We start from the raw sequence: 21,909 nt of genomic DNA, 5'->3' as shown, positions 1-21,909 counted from the left end.
GATGAATGATTTGTGCCTGTGTTTCTTGTTCCCTGTGGGGTGGGCTTGTTGCTGAATGTTTCATGCACAGCACTGGTGACAAATGTGGAGTCGTTCATAGTCTGGGATAAGACACACTGGTGGGGAAATTATTTCCAATAAAATAAAATTGTGTAAGACACAATGTGTCCAAGTGAATTTTGGAGAAGACATTTCAGAAAATAAAGGTTATCTGAGCACCTGGCATTCTTACGCAGTGGGTTCTCATCCTTGCTCCACCAGCCATGGTTGTGATCTTCTGGAGGAGGCTTCTCTTGAGTCATGCTAAGTAATGATGCAGTTTCCTTCTTCCTTACAAGAAATTGCTTAGTTTTGTGCACTCCCCACTCCTGTCAGCAGGAAGTGAAGATCAGGAATCCAGTCTGTCTCCTACAAAACTGTGCAAAGTAGTAGCACATAAGATAAGCTTCTTATAGCAATTTTGGTGACTCACAAGAAAAATATGTATTGTTTTGTTCTAATACAACCCTCAAAAAATAAGCCAGAAGATCTCTGTTACCACTGTTTGCAGGGGAGTGAAGACACAGTAAGTAACTTACAGTAAAAAGCTTTCCTTTTTGATTCTTGGTAAGGATGAAGACATTTGATTTGTGAAATACTAACTCTGCTGCCTGTAGTGGTTCATTTTAGTGTTTCCAGCCAAAATTAGAAGTGACCTGTTTTCAATGACACTTGAAAATTTAGTGCTATGTTGATAGTCTGAAATGGAGATCTTCTGACATTGCAGATGAAATATGTGCCACTGAAGTTCACTTGTGGTTTAGCTGGCCATGGAGTTGGGATATAATCATATTATTTTAACTCCTGGAGATCATTACTACTTTGGGAAATAAAACCCTCAAGCAACAGAACTGTCAAGATATATATTTTGAACTTTTATTTAAAGTAATACTAGGTTTTATTTATTTTGGAATGTTTAGCCAGGTTTTCATTATTAAAACTGGATGAGAACAAGGGTTTGAGTATTTGAGTAATAATAATAATAATAAAAAGGCAAAACACAAACCTATAAATTTTCAATTTTTTTTAATAGGAAAACTAGCGGTTTTGAAATAACTGTTTGCTTTATGCAAAACTATTTATCCTAGAATATGGATTTAAGCATGTACTGACCTCACACGCTTTATTTGAAAAAGCACAGACTTGTGGTTTATGTAACGATGGCTCTTCTGCTACTAGTTAACCAGGATTTGCCCAAAGAAAGCCAAACCTCCCGATGGATTTGCCCAGGCTGGCCTGGGTTCTCATAGAAACCCACTAAACTCAACCTTCAATCAATCCCTTGCCAACTCCGAAAATTATTTCCTCGTAATTTTGGCAAAATGCTGAACACAAGATGAACGCTCCTCATTTTTCTTTTTTGTCGGCTTCCAAATGTAATGGGTAACAATGCGTATGACCTTAGAGAGTGGAGAAATGTGTGAATTTTGGAAACAGAGGGGGTTTTTTTTGACCGAACAGCTAGAAGATCTGCGTGCGCTCTGCCAGCATCGCTGTGGTGTTACCACCTGTGCAGGAGGCACCGAGTGTCATCAGGGCCCACAAAAGGGATTTAACAAACCCATCATGCTGCTGTGTGTGTGTTTGGGGGCCGTGCCACAAAGCTGGTTCTGTCATTGTTTCAGTACAGAATAATATCCCTAAATTTTGGGCTTCTTTTTCTTCTAATTAATTTTGGGGAGCTTCCCCAGTTCCAGTGAATTAAAGGTGAGTGCCTTTCCATGGTAGATGAGTTTTTAAGACTCTCAGACAAAAGAAGCATCGCAGTGTGGTGAGGAATAAAAACACTCATTTCATTATTGAAATTGGATCATTTTAGAGATTACTAATAATATATGTTATGTCCTGTGTGCTTGACTGTTAAGTGCGAATGGACCTTTCGTTTTAACACTTTCCAGTGGCACCTCTTGGGATTATTTGACTTGAATTAACTGTTGGGAAATTCCATGAAAATGGCATTCTAATTTTTCTCTATTTCAAGCTTCATTAAGTATATTTGCACTTAGAAGTTGCAAGCAAGATGTTAACATTTCAAATGCTTAAAAATTGAATACATCTCACAATTTAAAAAGTAAAATAAAATAACATAACAGAAGACACTTTTTTTTTCCTTCCTTAAGGGACCTTTCCAGCACTCTGCTGATCTCCTGTTGATTTGATTAATGAATATTTTACCTATTAAAAGTAACCATTAATTATTGCATTTGGTTGCAGCAGCAATTGTAGGTTTCAAATAAAAACTAATTAACATAATAAGTGGAAAAGCATCACAGCACATGGAGTATTCGTGCAGTTCACTACATCTGAAACATCATGAGACGCCTTTTTGACATTTGTAGCTCTGCAGCTAGTTACTGGCAATTATGTTCCATTTGCATAGAAATTAACTATCTGATTTACAACATTTGCTTTTTTATATTCCGAGACACGAGCTACCGAGGATATGATGAGGATGTCTGCCATCACAGCGCACAGAAACGTGCTCTTAATGAATTACAGTCATACTCTCCTACACAGCTCCTTGCTTTGTAGTTGCTGCTGGAGCTTTTGTTGGGTTTTTGGAGGAGGGGGTGCAGGGGAAGGGGCTTAAAAATGGGTTCATCAGGTGCCATCCCTTCTGCCAGAGGCAACCACAGGAGGTGCGGGGGTGCCTGTTGTTGAGCTGTGCTGGAGGCTTCAGGAGGCCCAGGTGGACAGGGCTGTACCGCTAATCGACACCACTTCTAATGGGACCGGGAAAGGCCACAGCTTGAATTTTTGTGCTGAGAGAGGAGGGTGGTTGTGCTCAGTTGCCGGAGTGAGGGGGTTTGGGAAAGCGGCGGGAGTGCAGGGAGCTCGCCCACCTTGTAAGGACCAGAAGGGAACAGGGTGTTGTTCCTCACAGGCTGCCTATCACCTTCAGGCTTCCCACTAAGAATGCTTACAGTATGTGATTTTTTTATATATATATCTTTTTAAATGAAGAATTTTGCAAATTCTGCATGTAGTTTACAATACTAGAAATTGGTGTAAAGCAAGAAAGTAACTCGTAGGGCAACCTCAGGCAAGTTGTGGTCAACCAGGTCTCCCCACTGAGGAACAAAGGGACAGGTCAGTTGCTTGGATCTGTCCAGTTCCTCGCAGTCATCCTCTCACGTTTGATACTATCCAGCTTTGGTTAATGCAAATTATTTTGGGGACAGAGGAACAGAAAGTTCTTTTAATTTCTGGAAAGGGAAAACTCAAGGCAGTAGATTGTCTATAATAAGGACCATAAGAATGGCAAAGTAATATATTTTCAAATAAACAGATGAAGACATGACTAAGTTGATCAAGTGTTTGGGTTGAGAACTTCTGTCCTGTTCTTATTTGTGTGTTGTGTAATTTATATATAATATATGGCACTGGAAAGTTATGCACACTCTCATTTTTCACTTTAATTGCCTATTTGAAGACAGCATGACAGATCCAAAGGTTGCTTTCAGCAACTGAGGAGCATTGCGGTCACTTACTAGTGTGCAATAATTAACTTAATTGCAGAAATTAAACATTTTAAGGACTCAGGATCCATGATTGGACTCTATGCATTCTTTTTTCTGTTGTCCATATCTGACGTATCTTTTTCTTACATATGGTTTTTGGTTTTTGGGGATTTTTTTTAAATGAAAGATACTTTTCAGAAGATTTCAAATCCTTGCGTTTACATTTACTTGGCTATTTGGGTTTTAACTTTAAACTGAAAATATTGTGTTGCTGAGTTACCATTTTATCCTGAAATCCTTTTAGTAATTATGCATTAAATTAGTACATGTGAAGCTGTAATCAGAACCCTGTTTGACTGGGCAATGGGAGGTAAGGGATGGCCATTACCTCTAAGAGTTCACAGTCTGAATTAAATAGTGGCAGCTTGCAAGGATGAAACAGGATTGCTCGGTAATAGTGTTATATAAAAAATATTCTACTCTTCCATTTGCTTGTATAAAAAAATGTTCTGCTCTTCTGTTTGCTGTAAGACCAAAGCACTGGTTTGTTTTAATGTAGGTTATCTGAAATACCATATATTACTTTAGCACGCAGCAACATATCATCTTCTCGTACAACAAAGCCCTGAGTTCCTGTGTCTTAGAGAGTTTGTTTTATACAGTAGAGTTTCAGATATGCTGCTTTGCAGCAGTGAGTGGATGCTGTTCATTGTGGTGTTCTTGGAGGTTTTTGTGCTTCAGTTTTCAGCAGGCTGCTTTTGAACTTCTCTGACTCCCTTTCTTATATGGTCCCTCTTGCAGTGATGTCCTCCGCCAGCTTCCTACAGGTTCTGCAGTCACAACACTCAGCAAAGGTAAAATGCTGGAGTGGTGTCCTGGGGATCAGGGTGTGTTTCCTATGAAGAGGCAGTTTTTACAAATCCAATTCTGCCTCTCTTCCTTGTGAGGGGCGCCTGTGTGAAGAGGTTGTGTGTGCTAACCCTGGGGTGTTAAGTCAGCAGATGCTGCTTTCAGTGCCTTCCAGCTGCCTGTGTGTGCCTTCCCAATGTATATTTGTTAGCTTTTTTCCTGAGGCGGCCTTCATTTTAATAAACCTTCTGCTTGATATTTCTTTTTGCTAACCACTTGCCTACATGCAGAATATGTAACTTGCAGTTGTAAAGATGAATGCTAACTTTTGTGTGCTTGCAGACCTTAAGAGAGGTCCGCAGTAGTTTAAACTTTGGGCTGTGACCTACGACGCCTTACCTTGGCTTTGGACTCGTTATCTTTCTGCAGCAGAGCAGCAATTGCAATAAATTGGTTGCTGAGTGGAAAGTTCACAGGCCTGGTCTGAGCAGCAGCAGAATGTCAGTAGGGCACCATCAAGCCCATAGAGCTGTCTCCCAGACGGCCAAAAAGCCTGGAGTTTTGTAGTATTTATGTGGCCTGTGTCTTTCAGGGTTTTTTGTGGGGTTTCACTTGTTTGGCTTGGGGTTTTGGGTGTGTTTTTTGTTTGATTGGTTGGTTTGGTGTTGTTTTGGTTTTGTTTTTTTCCATTTTTTCATGCAGTTAGGAGCAATTTAATGGGGGAAATAAACTGTTATAAACTGTTACGCAGCTAACTGAGAAATGTTTGCAAGTCTGGGAGAGACCAAGCAGGGAGAAATTCGTACTAAAAAAAAATATCCTGAAGCCTCTAGTGTTCACTGAAGCTGTGAAAGTTGAAATAAGTAGAGTGTTTTCTTGCCTGAATGTAGCTTTCTTAGTCATCTATTTAGTGAGAGCTTAATCTGGAAATGTGGAAGAGTTTGGTATATAATTTGTTTCACACATTTTCATAAGCCCATCTCTGTGGCATTTAACACCTTGATCTTGGAAAGAAGTTAAACTCGTACATAAATATAAAAGGTGTTCCTGAAGGCAAGTAGGTTTAAAACTCTTGCAGAATTGTGGTATTTATCGTCTAATGTCTGTCTTTGAAGTGTAAGGCATCCTCTCCTTTTTGCAGATGAGGAAAATTTTTTTTTGTATTAAAGATATAACTAGGGGACCATGTTAATATCTGTAAAATCATAGTTGTCTGTGATCTTTAAATTCATAAGAAGACCTGAATAACACTGCATTTGGAATTGAAACTGTGAAATTCATAATGGCTTCCTTGTAATGGAGGGTTTGGACAGGGAACAGTTTCCAGTAACATTGAATTTATCTGTTTCTGGCTTTTTAAGCTACATCCATGTAAGAACAATTGCGGACTTTTGAGGAAGCCAACAGAAATGTTTGACTTGGCGTTGTTAGTGAAGCGAGCCTGTTTCAAAGGAAGTGTAGGTTTTAATTAATTAGCTGAGCTGACTTATATCAGCCAGGTTTCAAGGCCAAGTGAAATACAAGACAGGCACTCTGCAGATCTGGTGGTGGGCGAGTGGAATGTGTGTACAGATGTTCTGAGAAAGCCGGCTGTGAGTCTGAGATCCTCTGCGTTGGCAGTTCACCTCGGTGTGATCTGGCCCTGGTCTTCACAAAAAGGTGAGATTATCATAAACGTCTCCAAGTGACTTGGGAGAGAGATCATACTGTAAGTCCTCAGTCCTTGTAAATGTGGGGTTTAGTGCTTTTAAAATCCTTTGCAGGGCCATTATTTTAATAACATTTGAGGCATTTTGTTGCTCTTTCTGAGATTAAACAGAAACAGAAACAACACCCTTGGGGTTGGCAAGGGGAGTTGTGTCTTGTTGCTTTTGTTGCAACCATTTGACATAAGTAATGGCGTGGCGGAGAGATGACATGTTCTTCAAACCCAGGTCTTTTTAAGATACAGACATCTCCCCTAGCCCCCCAAAATGTAGTATCTACAACATCAGTGTAGTCTGGAGGGTTACAGGTACCAAAAAATCTTGACAGTCCAGTCACTTCCTTTCATATGTCCTCCGTTAGGTACCTGGACTCCTGTCAATCCTGACCTCAACTTCTGCCTGTTAAGTGATGACACAGTGGGGCAAAAGCAGCACTGGCCACTTCATATTCAAGGTGTTGAATAGGAATTTAAATTTTACATCCTTTAAGGCATTATTTTTTTTTCTGAGGCTATCTTTACCACATTGCTAGTGGTAATGACCTTTCCTAGTCCCTGTAAGAAGAAAACTTGCGGTTGTAAAATAATGCCATTGAAATTTGTTAGCACTTCTCTGTGTGCCCTTTATAACGGGAACAGTGATTTTTCACAGTGATTTAAATTCAGGGCCTTTATGAAAGTGAAGTTCTTAAGTGAAGTTTCTAATGATAGCTTTCATGTATCTTGTAGGGCAAAACTCCGTTAGATAATAACGAAGATGTGGCATGTATTTTTGTGCAGGAATACTAACATAGAACAAAGTTACATAACTGAAGACTGTACTTACACAGGTTGTGTATGCCTTTTTTATCATTTGCTCTTTTTAAAATACTTCACCAGGTTAGGATTCTGCAGTGTTTTCAAACTGTGAGTTATTTCTGCACAGAGTGATGTGATTTAGTGATCATAGCTTGGTTCAGAAATCAGTGATAGGTTTTGTTAGAACATGCTCCACAGAAAACGCCTGGCTTCGTCTGAGCAGTTCAAAGATGGTGCAATGGATTTATGGTCTTGGCCTTAAATATACGCTGATACTACTTGTTTGGTTGCCCAGTATGAAACACGGTGAGGATGTGAGAAAATGAAGGTGTCTAATCCTATAGATTAGTAGTTGAGCAACGCTCTTGTGGGTGTTAGCACCCACACGTTAGTCTTCTAGTAATGAGGTGGGAAGGGACCTGGAACAAAACTCTGGGGTAGTTTATATGAAATGAAAATTTTATTTTTATAGTGTTTCATTAAAGATAAAGAAAAAAGTAGGTTTTCTAAAATCTAACACCATAGTAAAATAAGACAACATAGCTAAAAAATCCCTATAGCCTTACAGAAAGTACGTAGTGCTTTCTCTTGTCCTGCTGTGGAATGAAATCAGTGGAACATAATGCTTATGAGAAGAGACAAGTAATGAAGGCGGCTAATGTACAGCGGGTGGCAATTCGTTCTACCAGATTTAAAGCGTTACAGCAAAACTAACGAAGTAGCAAGTCTCCGGTAGGCCGTGTTAATTCAAGAAGTGACTGTAACTAGTTACAGTAATGCTCATCAACCAGTCCCTTCAAAATTTGTAGTTGTTTTGGTATGTGTGCTGTCTGGGTATTTTTCTTACAAGAAAGGGAGCTCAGATCAGTCCTGGGTTGTACTGCTTAAATAGTTTTCAAGAAAGAGATTTGTCATCTGTGAGTGTTTAATCCATTATAGGTGTCTGTTTGGAAACTATTTAGGCTACTTTTGGCTGACTGACCAGCCTACGCGTGTTTGCAGAAACATCGACCAAACATTTTACATTATACAGGGCCATTTTGTGAGATTGACAACAGATTTTTGCCTCCTCCGCTCCTCATCCCTGGCTCAGATAGTTGAGAGTGTTGGCTGATGCATAACACCCTGGTCAGTGGGATAACACGTGTTTGGAGACTGTGGCTTTGGGCAGGGTGTGTGGTGGTAGAAAGCGGTGCTGGTGTCTGTATGAATGTGCTTTAGGCGTGAGAGAAGCAGAGCACTGGTAGTCCAGGCTTGAAGGTTCAGCATCAGGGATACTGCTGCTTCATCTCACTATAGCTGTTTGCTTTTCTTAAGGAAAAAAAAAAAAGCTATTTATGGTCTTTTTTTTTTTTTTTTTTTTTAAGCAAGCCTGGGATGGTTGTGGCCTTTTTGCAGTTGTTAACATTAATGTATATTCACCCTGTGCTCAAAAGTGTGCTAACTACCATGAAAAAAGTAAGTCGAGACTGTCTAAATTAGAAGTAAGAGACAGTAAGGGGTGGGAGAAGTTGGCCCACAGGGAAGAGGGCAGTACAGGGAAAGAATTGTATATGTGTTCAGTCCTGTGGTGGAAGAGTGAACAAGTGATAATACACATCTCCATGGGATTTTTAACGTGTTTGTATGCCGGGACATTTTGAGGGGAGAGGAATGGGCAGGAGAGAGGGACAGGGGAGGTCGGATGAGTAGCAAGAACCAGGGTTGGGAAGGGGCAGGAGAGAGGAAAGGCGCTGGCCGAGTTTGGGCAGAGGATGAGGAATAGCAAACAGAGGCAGGAAGGAACGGACTGGTGACATTTTAAGACAGCGAGGAAGAAGCTGGCAGTGGTGAGCAAAGCACCCATGTGCCCTTGACAGCCAGGCTATGCGGGGTTTAGGGGGGTGCAGTGGGGCGGCCGGTGCGGCCTCCAGGACCCGGGGAAGGGCCGCACCGGGGCCGCATGGCCGAGGTCTCTGCTGGCCTGGTCTCTGCTCTTTTCTCCTCTTCTCTGAGGGCTGTGTGGTGGCCCCAGTGCAAGTTTCTGTGCTTTCTTTTTATCTTCTGCTATGATAGCTGGGGAAGAGAAAGAATATCCAACAGTGTCACATATAGTTCCTGCTACAGTGCAGAAGTGATCGTGACATTCTCATGACCGGCAACCCAGCAGCTGGTTGCAAGAGGAATAAAAATGTGTCAAGCGTTTTCAGTGCTAAACTTATACAAGATTTTCTTGACTACTTCCCGGATTATTTTTTGGTAGAACTGGGATATACAACACAATTGACTTACATATCACGCATGAAGTCTGATAAGTAATGGGGGAGGGACAGATACGCAGAATAGACACTGTGTGCAGGGCATTCCTTGTGCGTCAGGCAGCATCTACTGAGAGATGGGACTCTGCTTTGTGCGGGTGCCAGCAGGCAAATGTCTATGTGCTTTGAGAACACACTCCTACAAAAGCTGTAGGGCTTTGGGGGTTTGTCCTTGCATTTTCATCTTCAGCAGCGGAAGGGTGGTAGACTCTCCATTAGAGCTTTCCCTTGTCCTCTCCAACAGATATGTGCAGCGCTCCGATGTAAACCAGCCCCAATTTTGTCTCCTTCAGTCACAGAAACTGTTGTTTATAGGTGGAAGTTAATCCCATTTAAGAACTGGATTAGTGAAAACGTAGTCATTTAACCACAGATGTCTAAACTTGGGTTGAGGCAGTTCTCAGATTGTCCTGGCTGGGATTAATGCTCTGCAGACATTCTGGTTCGAGACAGTTTCATGGCAGGGCGTGCACACCGAGGTGTAAATCTAACGGAGCTTACCATGACAACACTTGAATGCTTGGCCTGCTAAATGACTGTGTGTTTTGTAGAAACAAAGGCAAGTAAAAAATCTTTGTGTGTTGCATGAACCCAGCTTCCTCAGAGAAGTGAATTACAAAGATAACACAGAAGATAGCTGATGCTTTGCTGTCTTTGGTTAGCTTAATACAGAGCATGGTGTGCTGGTAATTACTGCAGAATTTCCCCAGGCACCGGCAAGATCTGCTCCTTTTAAGGACGACAGATTTAGGGTTTCAGGTTGGACTGGCACTTGTGCTTTTATCCCTCTTCTCAACTTCCTTGAAGGTATTTATCTCTTTAGGGACATAGCGATAATGGCATGTTAGCAAATCCTGGACCCTGAGCTTTGAAGGAGCAAATGTAGGAAGAAAGATTAGGATCAGTCTGAGCTTTGAAGGGATGGGATGGGAGATTCCCTGCTCACTGAATAAAGACACTGTCTGCTTCAAGCAGTGGTGTGACAAATGCACGTACCTCAAGCTCAATCCCCGTTCAGTTCAGTTAAAAATCTTCCTTAAGGCAAGGCAGCAGAGACAGATTTCTAAATAATTGCATCGTGTTTTAAAAGCAAAACAAAACCCACAAAAACCACCAGAAGCAACTGATGGGGTCAAACAAATGTGGCTATCAAGGTAATGAGCTTTTTAAGATTAGCAATGCTTATAGGACGAAGTGACAGCAATTCAAAATATGGGTATTACTTGGAGTTCCTTTCCCCCCTTCCCCTCCCACCCCCAATGCAAAGTAGATGCTTCTCAGAAATAAAAGATGGAAAACAGCAGTGCCGTGAGGATCCATTTAGTAGTTTGTGTTCTTTATAGTTAAAACTCAGAAGTTGCACCCAGAATTGCTTTTAAAGTAATGCATGAAATATGTTGTTAATGACTATGTAGTAATCTGCACAGGCATGATACATGCTTTCCATTGCGAACTTCTGAAGCCTGTTTATGCTCAGCTCCTAAAGGTGCGGTTCTACAGTGTAGGGCAAGGCTGTATTTGAAACCTCAAAATAATCCTATTTTTTTCTATAAGAAAACTATAATACGTAAACTATGGGTATACTTTCTTGGGTTTGGTTTCAGAAATTTAAACCAAGACTATGTCTTTGTTAGACAAAAGCAAAACTTAACTGAAAAGGACAATGAAAATAGTGATTGAGAACATATTTCATTTGAGTGGGAAAGTTACCACTCGAGGGAATTGGATTGTGTTTGCTTCAGGGCTTTTGGTGGGCTATGCTCTGCTTGGCAAGCATTTTGCTTCAAGTGCATTTTTGTGTGACTTTTCTGATTGAGAGCTTCAGAAAATAAGATGTAGAGAAGGGAGAAAGCAAAACTCAGAGATGCAGAAGAAAAGTATCAAGTCACAGCTTAAGACATCTAATCGCTCTTGAAACATCTCAAAATGTGTCAACCATATTTAGAAATACCTACATTAAGAAAGAAAAAAGCTTGATCCTTTTAACACTCTAAATCATGGAAAGCAGTGAAAACTAATATTTATGAGGGGGATTGTGAAAGTTTGTGTGACAGTTGGAAATTACATCACTGTTGATGTTTCAGATTCTTGTGCAAAGTAATGCAATACTGTGTTTATGAATGAATGAACAAAAGATTGTGCTGTGCTAAGCATACTCTATATGAATAAACTGGCTTGAGCTATTTTATCTCTCTTGTCTTCGCTTATGTTATTTTGCAGTGTACAGTCCCACATGTTTCAGTGTAAATATAGAAAACTCAATTTGGTGTATGTATTTTTTATTTCAGATACAGACCCACGTGTATTAGAGAAACAAGAACTTCAGCAACCAACCTATGTTGCTTTAAGTTACATTAACAGGTAAGTGTGGTAATTTTTCAGGTATGGCTGATCTTGGTTTGCACAATGTGTATAATATATGCATATGCCAAAATGGTATGCTTATGTAAGCATTCCGTTTTGTTTCATGTTATATGACACTATGATAACACCTGTTTAGGAAAGACAGATGAATTAAAATTTAACTATTTTTTTTAATCACCCTTACATAGGGCACAAGTAGCCCTTCTGCTACACCGCTCAAATACTTAGGAGATGAGGTTTTAACCTTTTTATGTTTAAGCTAAATCTTTTGCAAAACAAGATAATTTGTCTTTGCTTAATTTTCTGCTTTCTTGTAGTCCACACAAGTGAGTGGAGAAAGACATTTTTTTTCAATCCAAAGTGAAATTTAACTGATAATAGTCCAATATGCAAGAGGATTTTTTACAGGACTTTGGAAGGTTTTCAACCACAGTATGTATCTTTAAAAATCTTGCTTACCAACCTTATATAACCTAAAACTTGAAAAAATTAAGAAATTAACCCAAATTTTTAAAGCATTTATTTAAGAACAGAGCCTTGGCTTTTCAGTTATTGACTGATGACAGAATACTCCAGCATGGAGGAATGGAAGGGTTACTTGTGTCTCACACTGTGTCACAGTAAAGAGCAGCCTGAGACCTGCTCCTTATTTTCCCTCTCACCTGAGCACATCGTTGAACTCCATGGCGGTAGCTCAGGTTACTTTTCCTCTGGGAGGAGCGTGACCCATGGAGCATGCTGCAGGGAAGGGAAAGATGGCAAGGTTTTGTGCAGTTACAGTGCCCCTTTTTTAGTATGTTTCCCACCCTGTCTTGAATCCTAAATGAACACAGTACAGGAAATGTAATTCCTCATTTAAAACCCTTTTTCATGTTCTAGGTGAATCAACATGCTGCTATTCTGGGATTATTTTGCTCTCTTTTATATCATACTGGTTTTTTGATCAGATGTACTGTGGTTTAAAGTTCCAGTTAGTTGCATTTTGGAAGTGCATTTCATGAAAAATATTCTGTATGGGATTATTGGCTTTTACACATGGGTCACCAGTTTCCTTTTGTATCTTTGCTGTCTAGAGGATGAGATACAAACTCACAAGGCTGGAAGATTAACCCAAAATTCAGTTCAGGATAGACTGTGTTGATTCAGTCTCTCATTGGTCATTCATAATGCAAGATTTCTCTTTCTAATTCTACTTCATGTTAAAAAGGAAAAAAAAAATTAACAAACTTTTTCAAACACAGAATCCGCCATTTGGCTTTGTGTAATATTTGCTCTAGAGAAGGGCGGAGGGGAGAGAAAACTTTGAGGTATGAAAGGAAGAAGTGGTGTTCACTTGGTAAAATGAGTAAATTTTCTCCACTGCATGAAACTGTGATGATTAAGAATAGCTGGTATTGACATGATTTCCTACTTGGCAAGTAACTCCTGTTCTTCCTGGAGACAGTTCTACCCTTTAAAGTTTTGAAGTGTATTTTGAAATTAACCATGACCCTTTTTAACATTTATTTCTGTTGATCTCATTTAATGTATAAAACTTTTTCTTTTTTCCCCCAACATGTAGGCTTGGTATGTTGTTGTGTATGTTGGTCTGTTTCCCTCTTTCCATTATATACTTGAGCATTTTCTCTTGTTGCTTCGGTGGTTATTTGACTCAATGTGAGGGAGAGGGAAGTTTTTCTGAATTAGGGAAAAGCTGTTTTAAGACCACAGAAAGTGTCATGGTACTTGATTGTCCAGTTTGGAATCAGACTACTTTTAAAATCGTTCGAAAGTGATACCTCATCTAGATTTCATGATATTGGTACACTTTTAAACTGAGTTCTGTGTGACTGAGACATTTTTAGTTATTTTACATATTTTGTCCAAACTTTCTTACCCTTTCAATCCTGAGAAATAATTCTGCAGAACAGAATCGAGTTGTACTTACAGCAAAACCCAATCTGAATTGACTGTTATTTAAACCAGGTGCTATTTAATTGCTCTTTTAATTGTATTTTAATTTTTTGCGAAGTGCTGATGTCTTTCATTGAACCACCTGCTCTATGCAGCTCGAGCTCTTGCGGGAGCAGCAATATCCATTACACTACGAGACATGCCTTTCTATTTCCCACTACATATGCCAGAGCCGAGTTCTGCTTTGTTGTCCCAGGCTATGAACTCAGATTTTGTAGCCTAATACATGTCATAAACATGTTGCATACTGTTAGATTTCAAACACCAGATACTGCTGCACTTTTTTTTTTTAAACCCATACTTTTATGACTTCCAAGTGGAACTGAACTTAGCTTTGTTCCTGCTGTGAGTTCCAGACCTTAAAACAATCTTCCTCTCCAGGTTTGTATATTCAATATGTTCTGTGCGGGCCATACGCTCTTGTGGAGCCTGGGAAAATAGGGACTTCTGATTCTCAGGGACTGCCAAAATTGCATGATAAGATGCACACTTAATATATGTTGTGGAAGAAAGATTAAGTGGGTGTGCTTTATACTCTGCTGATCCCCCTGTTGTATGGTGGCCATTATAAGCTAAAACAAAATATAAATCTGGGTTGTCTGATTTGATAGCTGGGAGGATAAAGTATCAGTAAAGCAGAAAGTAGAGACAGAAGGGTACAGTAGTCTTTGTTTCCAACCTGAAACATACACTTGTTTCCTTTTCCCTTCTGCTCCTGGTTATTTTCTCAGGCATATTGATAACGGCAATATTGTATATACCCTTAAGTTCTGAAACAACCTTGTGGGCGTCGGAATCGATAAGGCTCCATCTCTTTTTTTTCTGCTGGAGATTTACTGCCATTACAGCCTTCAGTAACTACACACAGATACAGCTTCCATAGTGTGTGATCCTCATGTCGACAGATAACATTCCTTTTAAAGCCAGTGGACAAAATATAAATTATAGGTTTTAATGGTTTATTATCGCTACATCAAACACTTGCATCACGCACTGACTGAATTGCCGCAAATCCTTTTCTCAGACAAAGTTTAGTGTAGCCTTAATGCTGGCCCCAGTATTGATGATTGCTCTCTACTTACTTTCCTTTTGCTTTCTTAGAAGTCAAAATTGGAGTCAGTAAGGCACGCTGCTGCCAAAGCAGATGCAGTTCAGCTGCTTCCATCCTATAAATACAGGAGTGGTTTGTCTGCAAGGAGTTCAGTGGTGCTACTACACGTATGGGTGGCTGTGATCTGTCAGGAGCAGCTGCAAATGAAGACTTGAGCCAACATCCTCCCCTACTTCTGAGAGGTGTTCCCTCTGCATATGGGTCGAGACACCTTTATATTTTGTATCGCATTGAAATGCAGTGACTAGCTGCAATAATCGGTATTGCTCATGCTACTGCTTAGATACAGTATGTATAGCTTTAAGTTATTAACATGAGTATGTTCCTTGGTGTTTATTGGAATCTACATAGTGCTGGTTTGTGCCTCTGAGTCTGTTGGTCTGGGACTTTGGCAGCAATGGTTCCTGAGTTTGCTGAATTACCGTGGAATGTGGAGCCCTGGCGTTCCAGCCTACTGTTAAAGCTTTTAAGCTGGTACAGTCTAATGGAGAGAGACTCCCTAGTATTCACGTACTCTAAAATTTGTTTAATATGCACAACTGAGGAGACAACAGAGGTATACAAATACTTCCTCTGGCTAAAAAGGTAATACTACAAAAATGCTAAAAGTAAAAAGCTTTGATTCCAAAACTTAATGAATGAAGAATCCTTTACAGTTAAGTTTTAAAGGAGATATTTCAACTCTGAGATGGTAAGTACCAGAAATAGGAAGAAAGCGTAGTTTATTGGAGTAAATTCCTTTCACCTTGAAAATGGAAGGTGGGAAGTGCCATAGTAGCTTGTATTATTGTCAGCATATGCTGTAAACAGAACAACTAAAATGTACATTTAATACCTTTTCAATAAAATAAATTTTTGTTAGATACAGAAATTGCTCTGATTAAAAAACCTTCATCGTGGTGGGGAAAAAAGGAAACTAGAATGCACCTACAGCTGAAACTAAGCTGCCTTAATTATATAGTGCTTCTACTGAAAATCACTTAATAGCTATATTAGGGAAATGTTGAAAACAAAGACTGTTGTAATCTTAAAATCTTTTAAAAACTACCAAAATACTTTTCATTACATTTATCCTAGGTTGTTTTTTTAATAGTGGTTTTCTATTGAGAATTGAGATCATACAAGAAAGGTTGTATACTAAAATAGGTTTTAAGTGTTGATCCTACAAGCAGTTACAGCACACTGGGGTGAATGTTTTCAGTGTCTGTTGAATGAGGCTGTTAAATGTCTACAAAGTTTATTCTTGTACTCAAATGAAGCCTGTAATCAAAACTGGATGGCATTCTTGGGTGAATATAGTCCAAGATTACCCTTGTACATCTCTGAGCAGGTCCTGTCATTTTTGCTCCTCCGTCCAGATTTTATTTTTAACTAGCAAGATTCTGCTTTGCTGTCACCATTATAAATTCCTGTAGGCTCCAGGCTTCTCCTCCCCTTTCCTCTCACTGGTCATTGACTTCTATAGGAACAAATTTCCCTACTCTGCTTCCTTTTATAATACCACTAGCAGTAAAATCAATCATTTCTCTGAGCATATGCATTTGTGAAAGGAATTAATCGCATGTAAAGTCCTAACCACTGCAAACTGTCCCTGTGTCTTGTCCAGCTCACTAACTCTGGTTCTACTGCTATTATCTACTTCTTCCAGGAGTAAAATTAACAGCCAACACCATAGGATTTAATGATCATTTGAAAGTTATTTTAAAAAGTGGTAAGTCTTTAGGTAGTGATATATTTAGTATGCACTATATTACTAATGCAATAACAAGAAGAATGTTTTGGATTTGGAGGCAGTGCCCTTTGACCACATCCATGGGGTTTCTTAGAAGAGCATCCAAGCCACATGCTACAGGTCCTTTATTTCTTTGGCCCCAACTTTTTTTTTTTTTTTTAAGGTACTTTGCTCAGTGCTGAATAGAAATCTAAAGTGCTTCTCACTCCTTTCTATACAGGAGGTTCATTCTTGCTATTGGCCACTTCTATCCATATCCATTCTTTATCACTAGAGTTATCTTCTGCTGGGTGTTCACTGGGGTTCTCTCTGACAGTGGGTTCTGTGCATGCATTTAGTTGTAACAGTTAAACATGCTTTCAGTCAGTACAGTGGTTTATGATAAAGCTACCTAGCAGCATCCACAGCTTTTGCAACACATTGCACTTTTTCCTGTGGTTCTGCTATGATAGATTCTCCTGGGCTAAGCTATCAGCAGTAGTTGATGAGAACAACTGTAGCTTCTCAGAGGTCATACATAATAACTGGATGTGCTACAAAAGCTCTATAGAACGTTTTCTCAGCAGCAGTGCAAATCTTGTTGCGTTCATTTTTCTAAGAGCGTGAGCATTAAGTTGTTTGAATAACGTGTGGAAGGCCAAGATTCAGCTTCCTCCTCTCTGATCCCTTAGGAGTGTTTTAATCATAAGACTATTAACTGGCTTGGGGAAGGACATAATTTATCTTCTTTTGCCTCTTGATGTTTGTGTAACATCATTGAAATGGTCGTTGGGGCACAGTTTGGAATCAAAGCCATGAGTGTGGAGAGAAGTAAGGTTGTTTCCCTTTGCTTGCTTTCTTAATGGATGCTTTTTCAGAAGGTGTTTTCAAAATGGAACAATTCTGAAACAGTGAGCATCTTCCTCTAAAGTAAGTACTTACTGCGTGATTCACCTGGTAAGCGTAAGATCAGACTTCAAGGCCTGAGATTTCAACTTTGAAGGTGTATTATTGGCAGTACATTATAGATTAATTGAGGCATGCTACAAATAAATATATAAAACCCCTGAAAACTGAGCTTTTGATCGCAAAATAGTTAATTTGACTTTTGGAATGAAAAAGCAAAATGTGAAAAAAAAAAAAAGAGTAGTAACTAAAAGAACACCATCCTATTTTTTTTTTATCAGTATAGCATACACTATCTTAATTCCCACGTCATGATTCAGAAGCAAAAGAGTAGAGAAAAGAAAGACTTTCCCATTTTAGGAATCATACTGGAGATCAGGTTTTTTTGCACAAGAAAATCCCAGCTGGTGAATCTGATAAACTATTGCTGTGCCACCTGTTCAGACCTGCTACATTTTACTGTAGCCTAGTGCCACAGTTCTTGCCCTTTGTCTTAAAATTCAGCTTTTCCTTTCTGTAACATGATAGTGTCTTATTTGAATTCCATGTCACGGCTCTGTAAAAGCACAGCGATTCCCTGCTCGTCAGGTTGAAGGTGCATGCTGATGCTTCCAGTAGCTGCTGGATTGAATGTGCGTGACAGAATACAGAAACAAAGGGATCAAAGTAACATGTCAATTGCCAGATAATACTTTTCTGTCAGAGGTTCTTTTTAGGTTTGCAGTGACCACATAGGTCATGTGTTTTTATTCATGTAGCCATATCTTTATGCTCTGCTATTTGACTTGTTCTGGAGATGGAACAAGACGAACTTCAGATGATAATTCAAACAAGATGTGCAGAAATGCATGTTAGTTAGGGTAGGGGGAATGCCTTTTGGTTTGGAAGGATTTATGCAGTTGGCTTTGTTTTCTCTTTTTCTTTTTTATCAGTTTTAAGCTAAGCAAAACTGAAGATTTATATAATGTACAGCTCTTTTTATTTCATGTCAGCAGTAAAGATCAAAAAGCAAGTTGGCATTTTAAGGAAAAGCCCTAATGCCATGCCCTGAAATAAAAATTACATGATGAATTAAAACGTGTAGGACACTGAAAGAATGTGCTTTAGTTGTGGGGTTGTTTTTTTGTTTTTAATTGAGAGGTAATTAGCTTTCTTCTGGCAGTGCTCATACAGAAGACTCAGGGACAGAAATAATTCCATCTCATGAATCTCAAGTGAGAAGCAGTGTTGCCAAGTCAGCATCGTTCCCGCGAGTGTGTGTATACACACCTCTGTGTGTGTAGTTTAGTTAGCAAACACTACAGTTGTCAGTATAAATCCTCAAGACTTTAAGGATTCTTGTCTTTATCCCCATTTCTTCATCTTTGGTCAATGTGGCACATCAAAATTGGTGAAAAAATCATCTTGTCTTTCTGGCGCTGTTTTTTGTCTTGGCTGGACCTGTTTCAATTCCCACGTTCTGCACAGGTCTCTTGCACAGGTCATTTCATTTTGGGAAGGGAGGGGAGAAATTCTTCAGTTTCCTTTGCTCTAAAAAGGAGGGCATTTATGTTCTGTGATGTTTAAATTTCATCATAAGCAGTAGTAGTGCTCTCAGGAGGACTGTGTTTGCTGTACAAAAAAAGAGTACTCAGATATTTCGCTGTCAGCTATTTGGAGTAACAGCTCTCTCAGTATCTATTTCTGTGTGTGACGGCACAATGAGGCCCTTATTAGACTCTGATAATAACATAAGTTCATTCTTTATATTACAGTTATTTGACATACTCACAAAACTATTTGAAAAACACACTAATGTGCCAATTTCATATCCTCTGCAGAAATAAGAATTTGTGGAAACTCGTTATTATGCTTTGATTTCAGAGTGAAGGATGAGCAAAAATTTTACATCTGTGCATTAGTTTTCTTTCAAGTACAGTCTGAGATAAAATGGCTGAAAACAGTGGCTGTTCTTCCTATCTTACCACTCAGAGAAATGGCTGCTATATACAGCTAGTTACCTCCTATCCTGATATGGTTTTTTTGCTTAAATCACCATTAACAATGGCAACAAAACATTATATGCACGAGAGAAAATTACACGCAGGGTAAGTAGATAACTTTTTAGGAAAGACCCTTGCTGTCCAGTGTTTTGCTAAAAGCTTGTTGTGACCATCTGAGCTATACCTGATGACTTACGGATTTGGCAAACTTACCATCCCTGGAATCCTGAGGTGGTCCAGACCAGGTACTGGTAATATTCATTGACTGTGGCTTGATTTTTGGAATCTGAAGTTTACTTATCATCAGTCTTTTGTACAAAAGTAGTTGTGCTTCTTTTTCTAACTTTACTGATTTTTGAAAAAGGTAACAATATTTCATGGTAACGCTACAGGTTTATTGCAAAAAAAACATGCATAGGATTAATCTGCAGTAAGACTATTATAAAATAAATTTAGTAGTTCAAAATGAAAATTATTACATTACTTTTTATTCCCTCTATTAGCTTTTAGATATGCTAGTATATTGTGTATTCTTAAGATTCCTTCCAGTAATGAATATCTCACTAATTTGTAATTTATTAAAATGTAACAAACTACATTCTGGAATAATTCCTGAAGTGTCTATGGGCATTTGATGTTTCCCTCCCTTCTCCCTCATTCTCATTTTTGTGTATAACGCTTGCGGGTAAGGGCTCTCGCACATCATTTGCAAAGTCTTGCCTATTCAATGAGGGATGGGGACTGTGAGCATAAAGGCCACATAACAAAATAGAGTTGCAGCACAAAGTATGTCTTTGTATGTTGTTGTAGACATTCAGAAGTAGGGCTGCAGTTCAGAGGTTGCATACCAAGGCTGTCCAGGTCATGCTTTAGGACAGCCTATAGCCTAGTCCACAGATTAAGTGCAGATGAGAGAATATTCTTAGTGCCGGAGAACTTGGCTCGTGAGGAAAGAATATTGATGTCATCTTCCGCTACACAAAATCTACTCCAAAGTATTAGTCTCAGCCTTAATTTTCATTAAATATTTTTGTGGTTGGGTTGACCTCTCAGTTTGATTTTGAGCCAGAGAGAAAGCTTGTATATCCTGCAAGGACGCATTTATTATACCACCGCTTCCTCTGCAATACTCCATTGTCCCAAGAAATGGAGACCAGGTGGAAAGCTTGACCGAGTTGGCGTATTCCCTTATGTTCCCGACGAGGCTGCGTGTGCGTTCAGCAGCTGACAAGGGAGTTTTGCCGTCCATTGAGCAAAATGCTCTTGGGGGATGGTTCTCCACCATCTACAACTGGAATAGCACAGATTATAACAGTCACCTAGCACTTTCGGTGCAGAGCTGGAGGGAACCCGTGTTGTGCACTGGAATCCCAACTCCAGGCTTCGTGCCATGGGAATGCAAAACAAAACGAAGGTTAAAGCTGAATTCAGCTGAAAGCAACTGGTGGATGCAAAACATAAAGAGTAAAAAAGACCGATGAGGATATATATAATGCCTAGGCATTCATGAAGCTTGTCTGCCTTGATTGTGAGCAGGTGTTATATAGTAAAGGAACTTTTAATATGATCAAAAGAGAAGTAAGAAGAAATTGTTCCTGTGTAACTGTATTTTATTTGGCTTTTGATTCTCCTTTGGAGCTGCTCTCATAAGCTAGCAAAGTGCTATTAGTGCTAAGAGAAGGAAGCTTTGCCACATCATCTGTGGGTTTTTTTTAATCTAGTTATTTTTACTAAGATAGTATGGCATCACGTAATCAGAAAATAATTTTTCAACAGTGTAGAGACATATGCAAAACCGTGGGACTACCTTGAAGTTTTTGTTGTTATGAATGCAAAAACAGAGGATAGATTGCTCTGGTCTTTTCCTTGGATTTTTCTGAAGCTTCTTGTCCCCACCACAGGAAGTGAAGACAATTTATAAGGCTGTAAAAGTAAGAATCTGCTGATGAAGTAGAAATAATACCATGAAAATGGTGTGCATACCTGGGCTACTTCTGATATACAGCCGTTGAACGTGTTTGTGAATACAGGTGGACAGTTACATACACTTGACTTCTGAAAGCCTCGCTGTAAAATCTAATCCAATGCATTTTAACAATAGCTGTTGTGTATGTTTGCATTACATATTGTTTAAGTGACCTAGGCTGGATTAAGGGAGCCTGAAACAATCAAAGAGCTTGCTTGGTTCAGCAAACAAATGCTATCGAAGAGAGGCTTTATTCAATTAATTCAGCTCAGTTCTAATACAACTAGGTTGATTTAATATTTTCTGAGTCTTGGTTTCCCTGAAACAATACATTTGCAGACATTAGATTTCTTTTTTTTTTTTAATTTCCCAGAGAAGTGAGAAAGGGTTTTTTCCTTTGTTATTGTTGGACATTTGTTTGATTTTATTTTTAAAAAACCAACCAAACAAACAAAATACGAAAAAACCAAACAAAACAAGCGTATCTTTTTCTCCCAAATGGTGTATGAGGATACAGGCAGAGATGGAAATAATTACGACAGTAATTCCATCTACAGGTGTAGATGGTCCACACTGCTGATTTGTCCTTGATTTGCAGAGGAATCATTGTGGGTTTGCCTTATGTGGCTGTCTAATGTGGCTAGTCATCTCTAATGAGAGTACCTTCTGTAATGCTTGTGAAAGACACTGTAAGAGAGAGGGAAGCAGCCATGGTTTGGGGTATGGGCTTTACAGCCTTCGCACTTCTACCTGCACTGACATGGAGA

General features: G+C 39.3%; 1 protein-coding gene across 1 annotated transcript in view; it reads left to right on the top strand.

Moving 5' to 3' along the window:
- Positions 1 to 21,909, top strand: part of JAZF1 (JAZF zinc finger 1) — a 190,272-nt gene that overhangs the window by 90,759 nt on the left and 77,604 nt on the right. The window contains exon 2 of the mRNA XM_065629477.1: positions 11,438 to 11,510. Coding sequence (XP_065485549.1) covers positions 11,438 to 11,510 — 73 coding nt within the window. The remainder of the gene's footprint in view (positions 1 to 11,437; positions 11,511 to 21,909) is intronic.

Source organism: Caloenas nicobarica, chromosome 2 (assembly GCF_036013445.1).
Source record: "Caloenas nicobarica isolate bCalNic1 chromosome 2, bCalNic1.hap1, whole genome shotgun sequence".
Classification (NCBI taxonomy): Eukaryota; Metazoa; Chordata; class Aves; order Columbiformes; family Columbidae; genus Caloenas; species Caloenas nicobarica.
The sequence above is the reverse complement of the archived record's forward strand: the minus strand, read 5'-3'. Positions and strand labels throughout refer to the sequence as shown.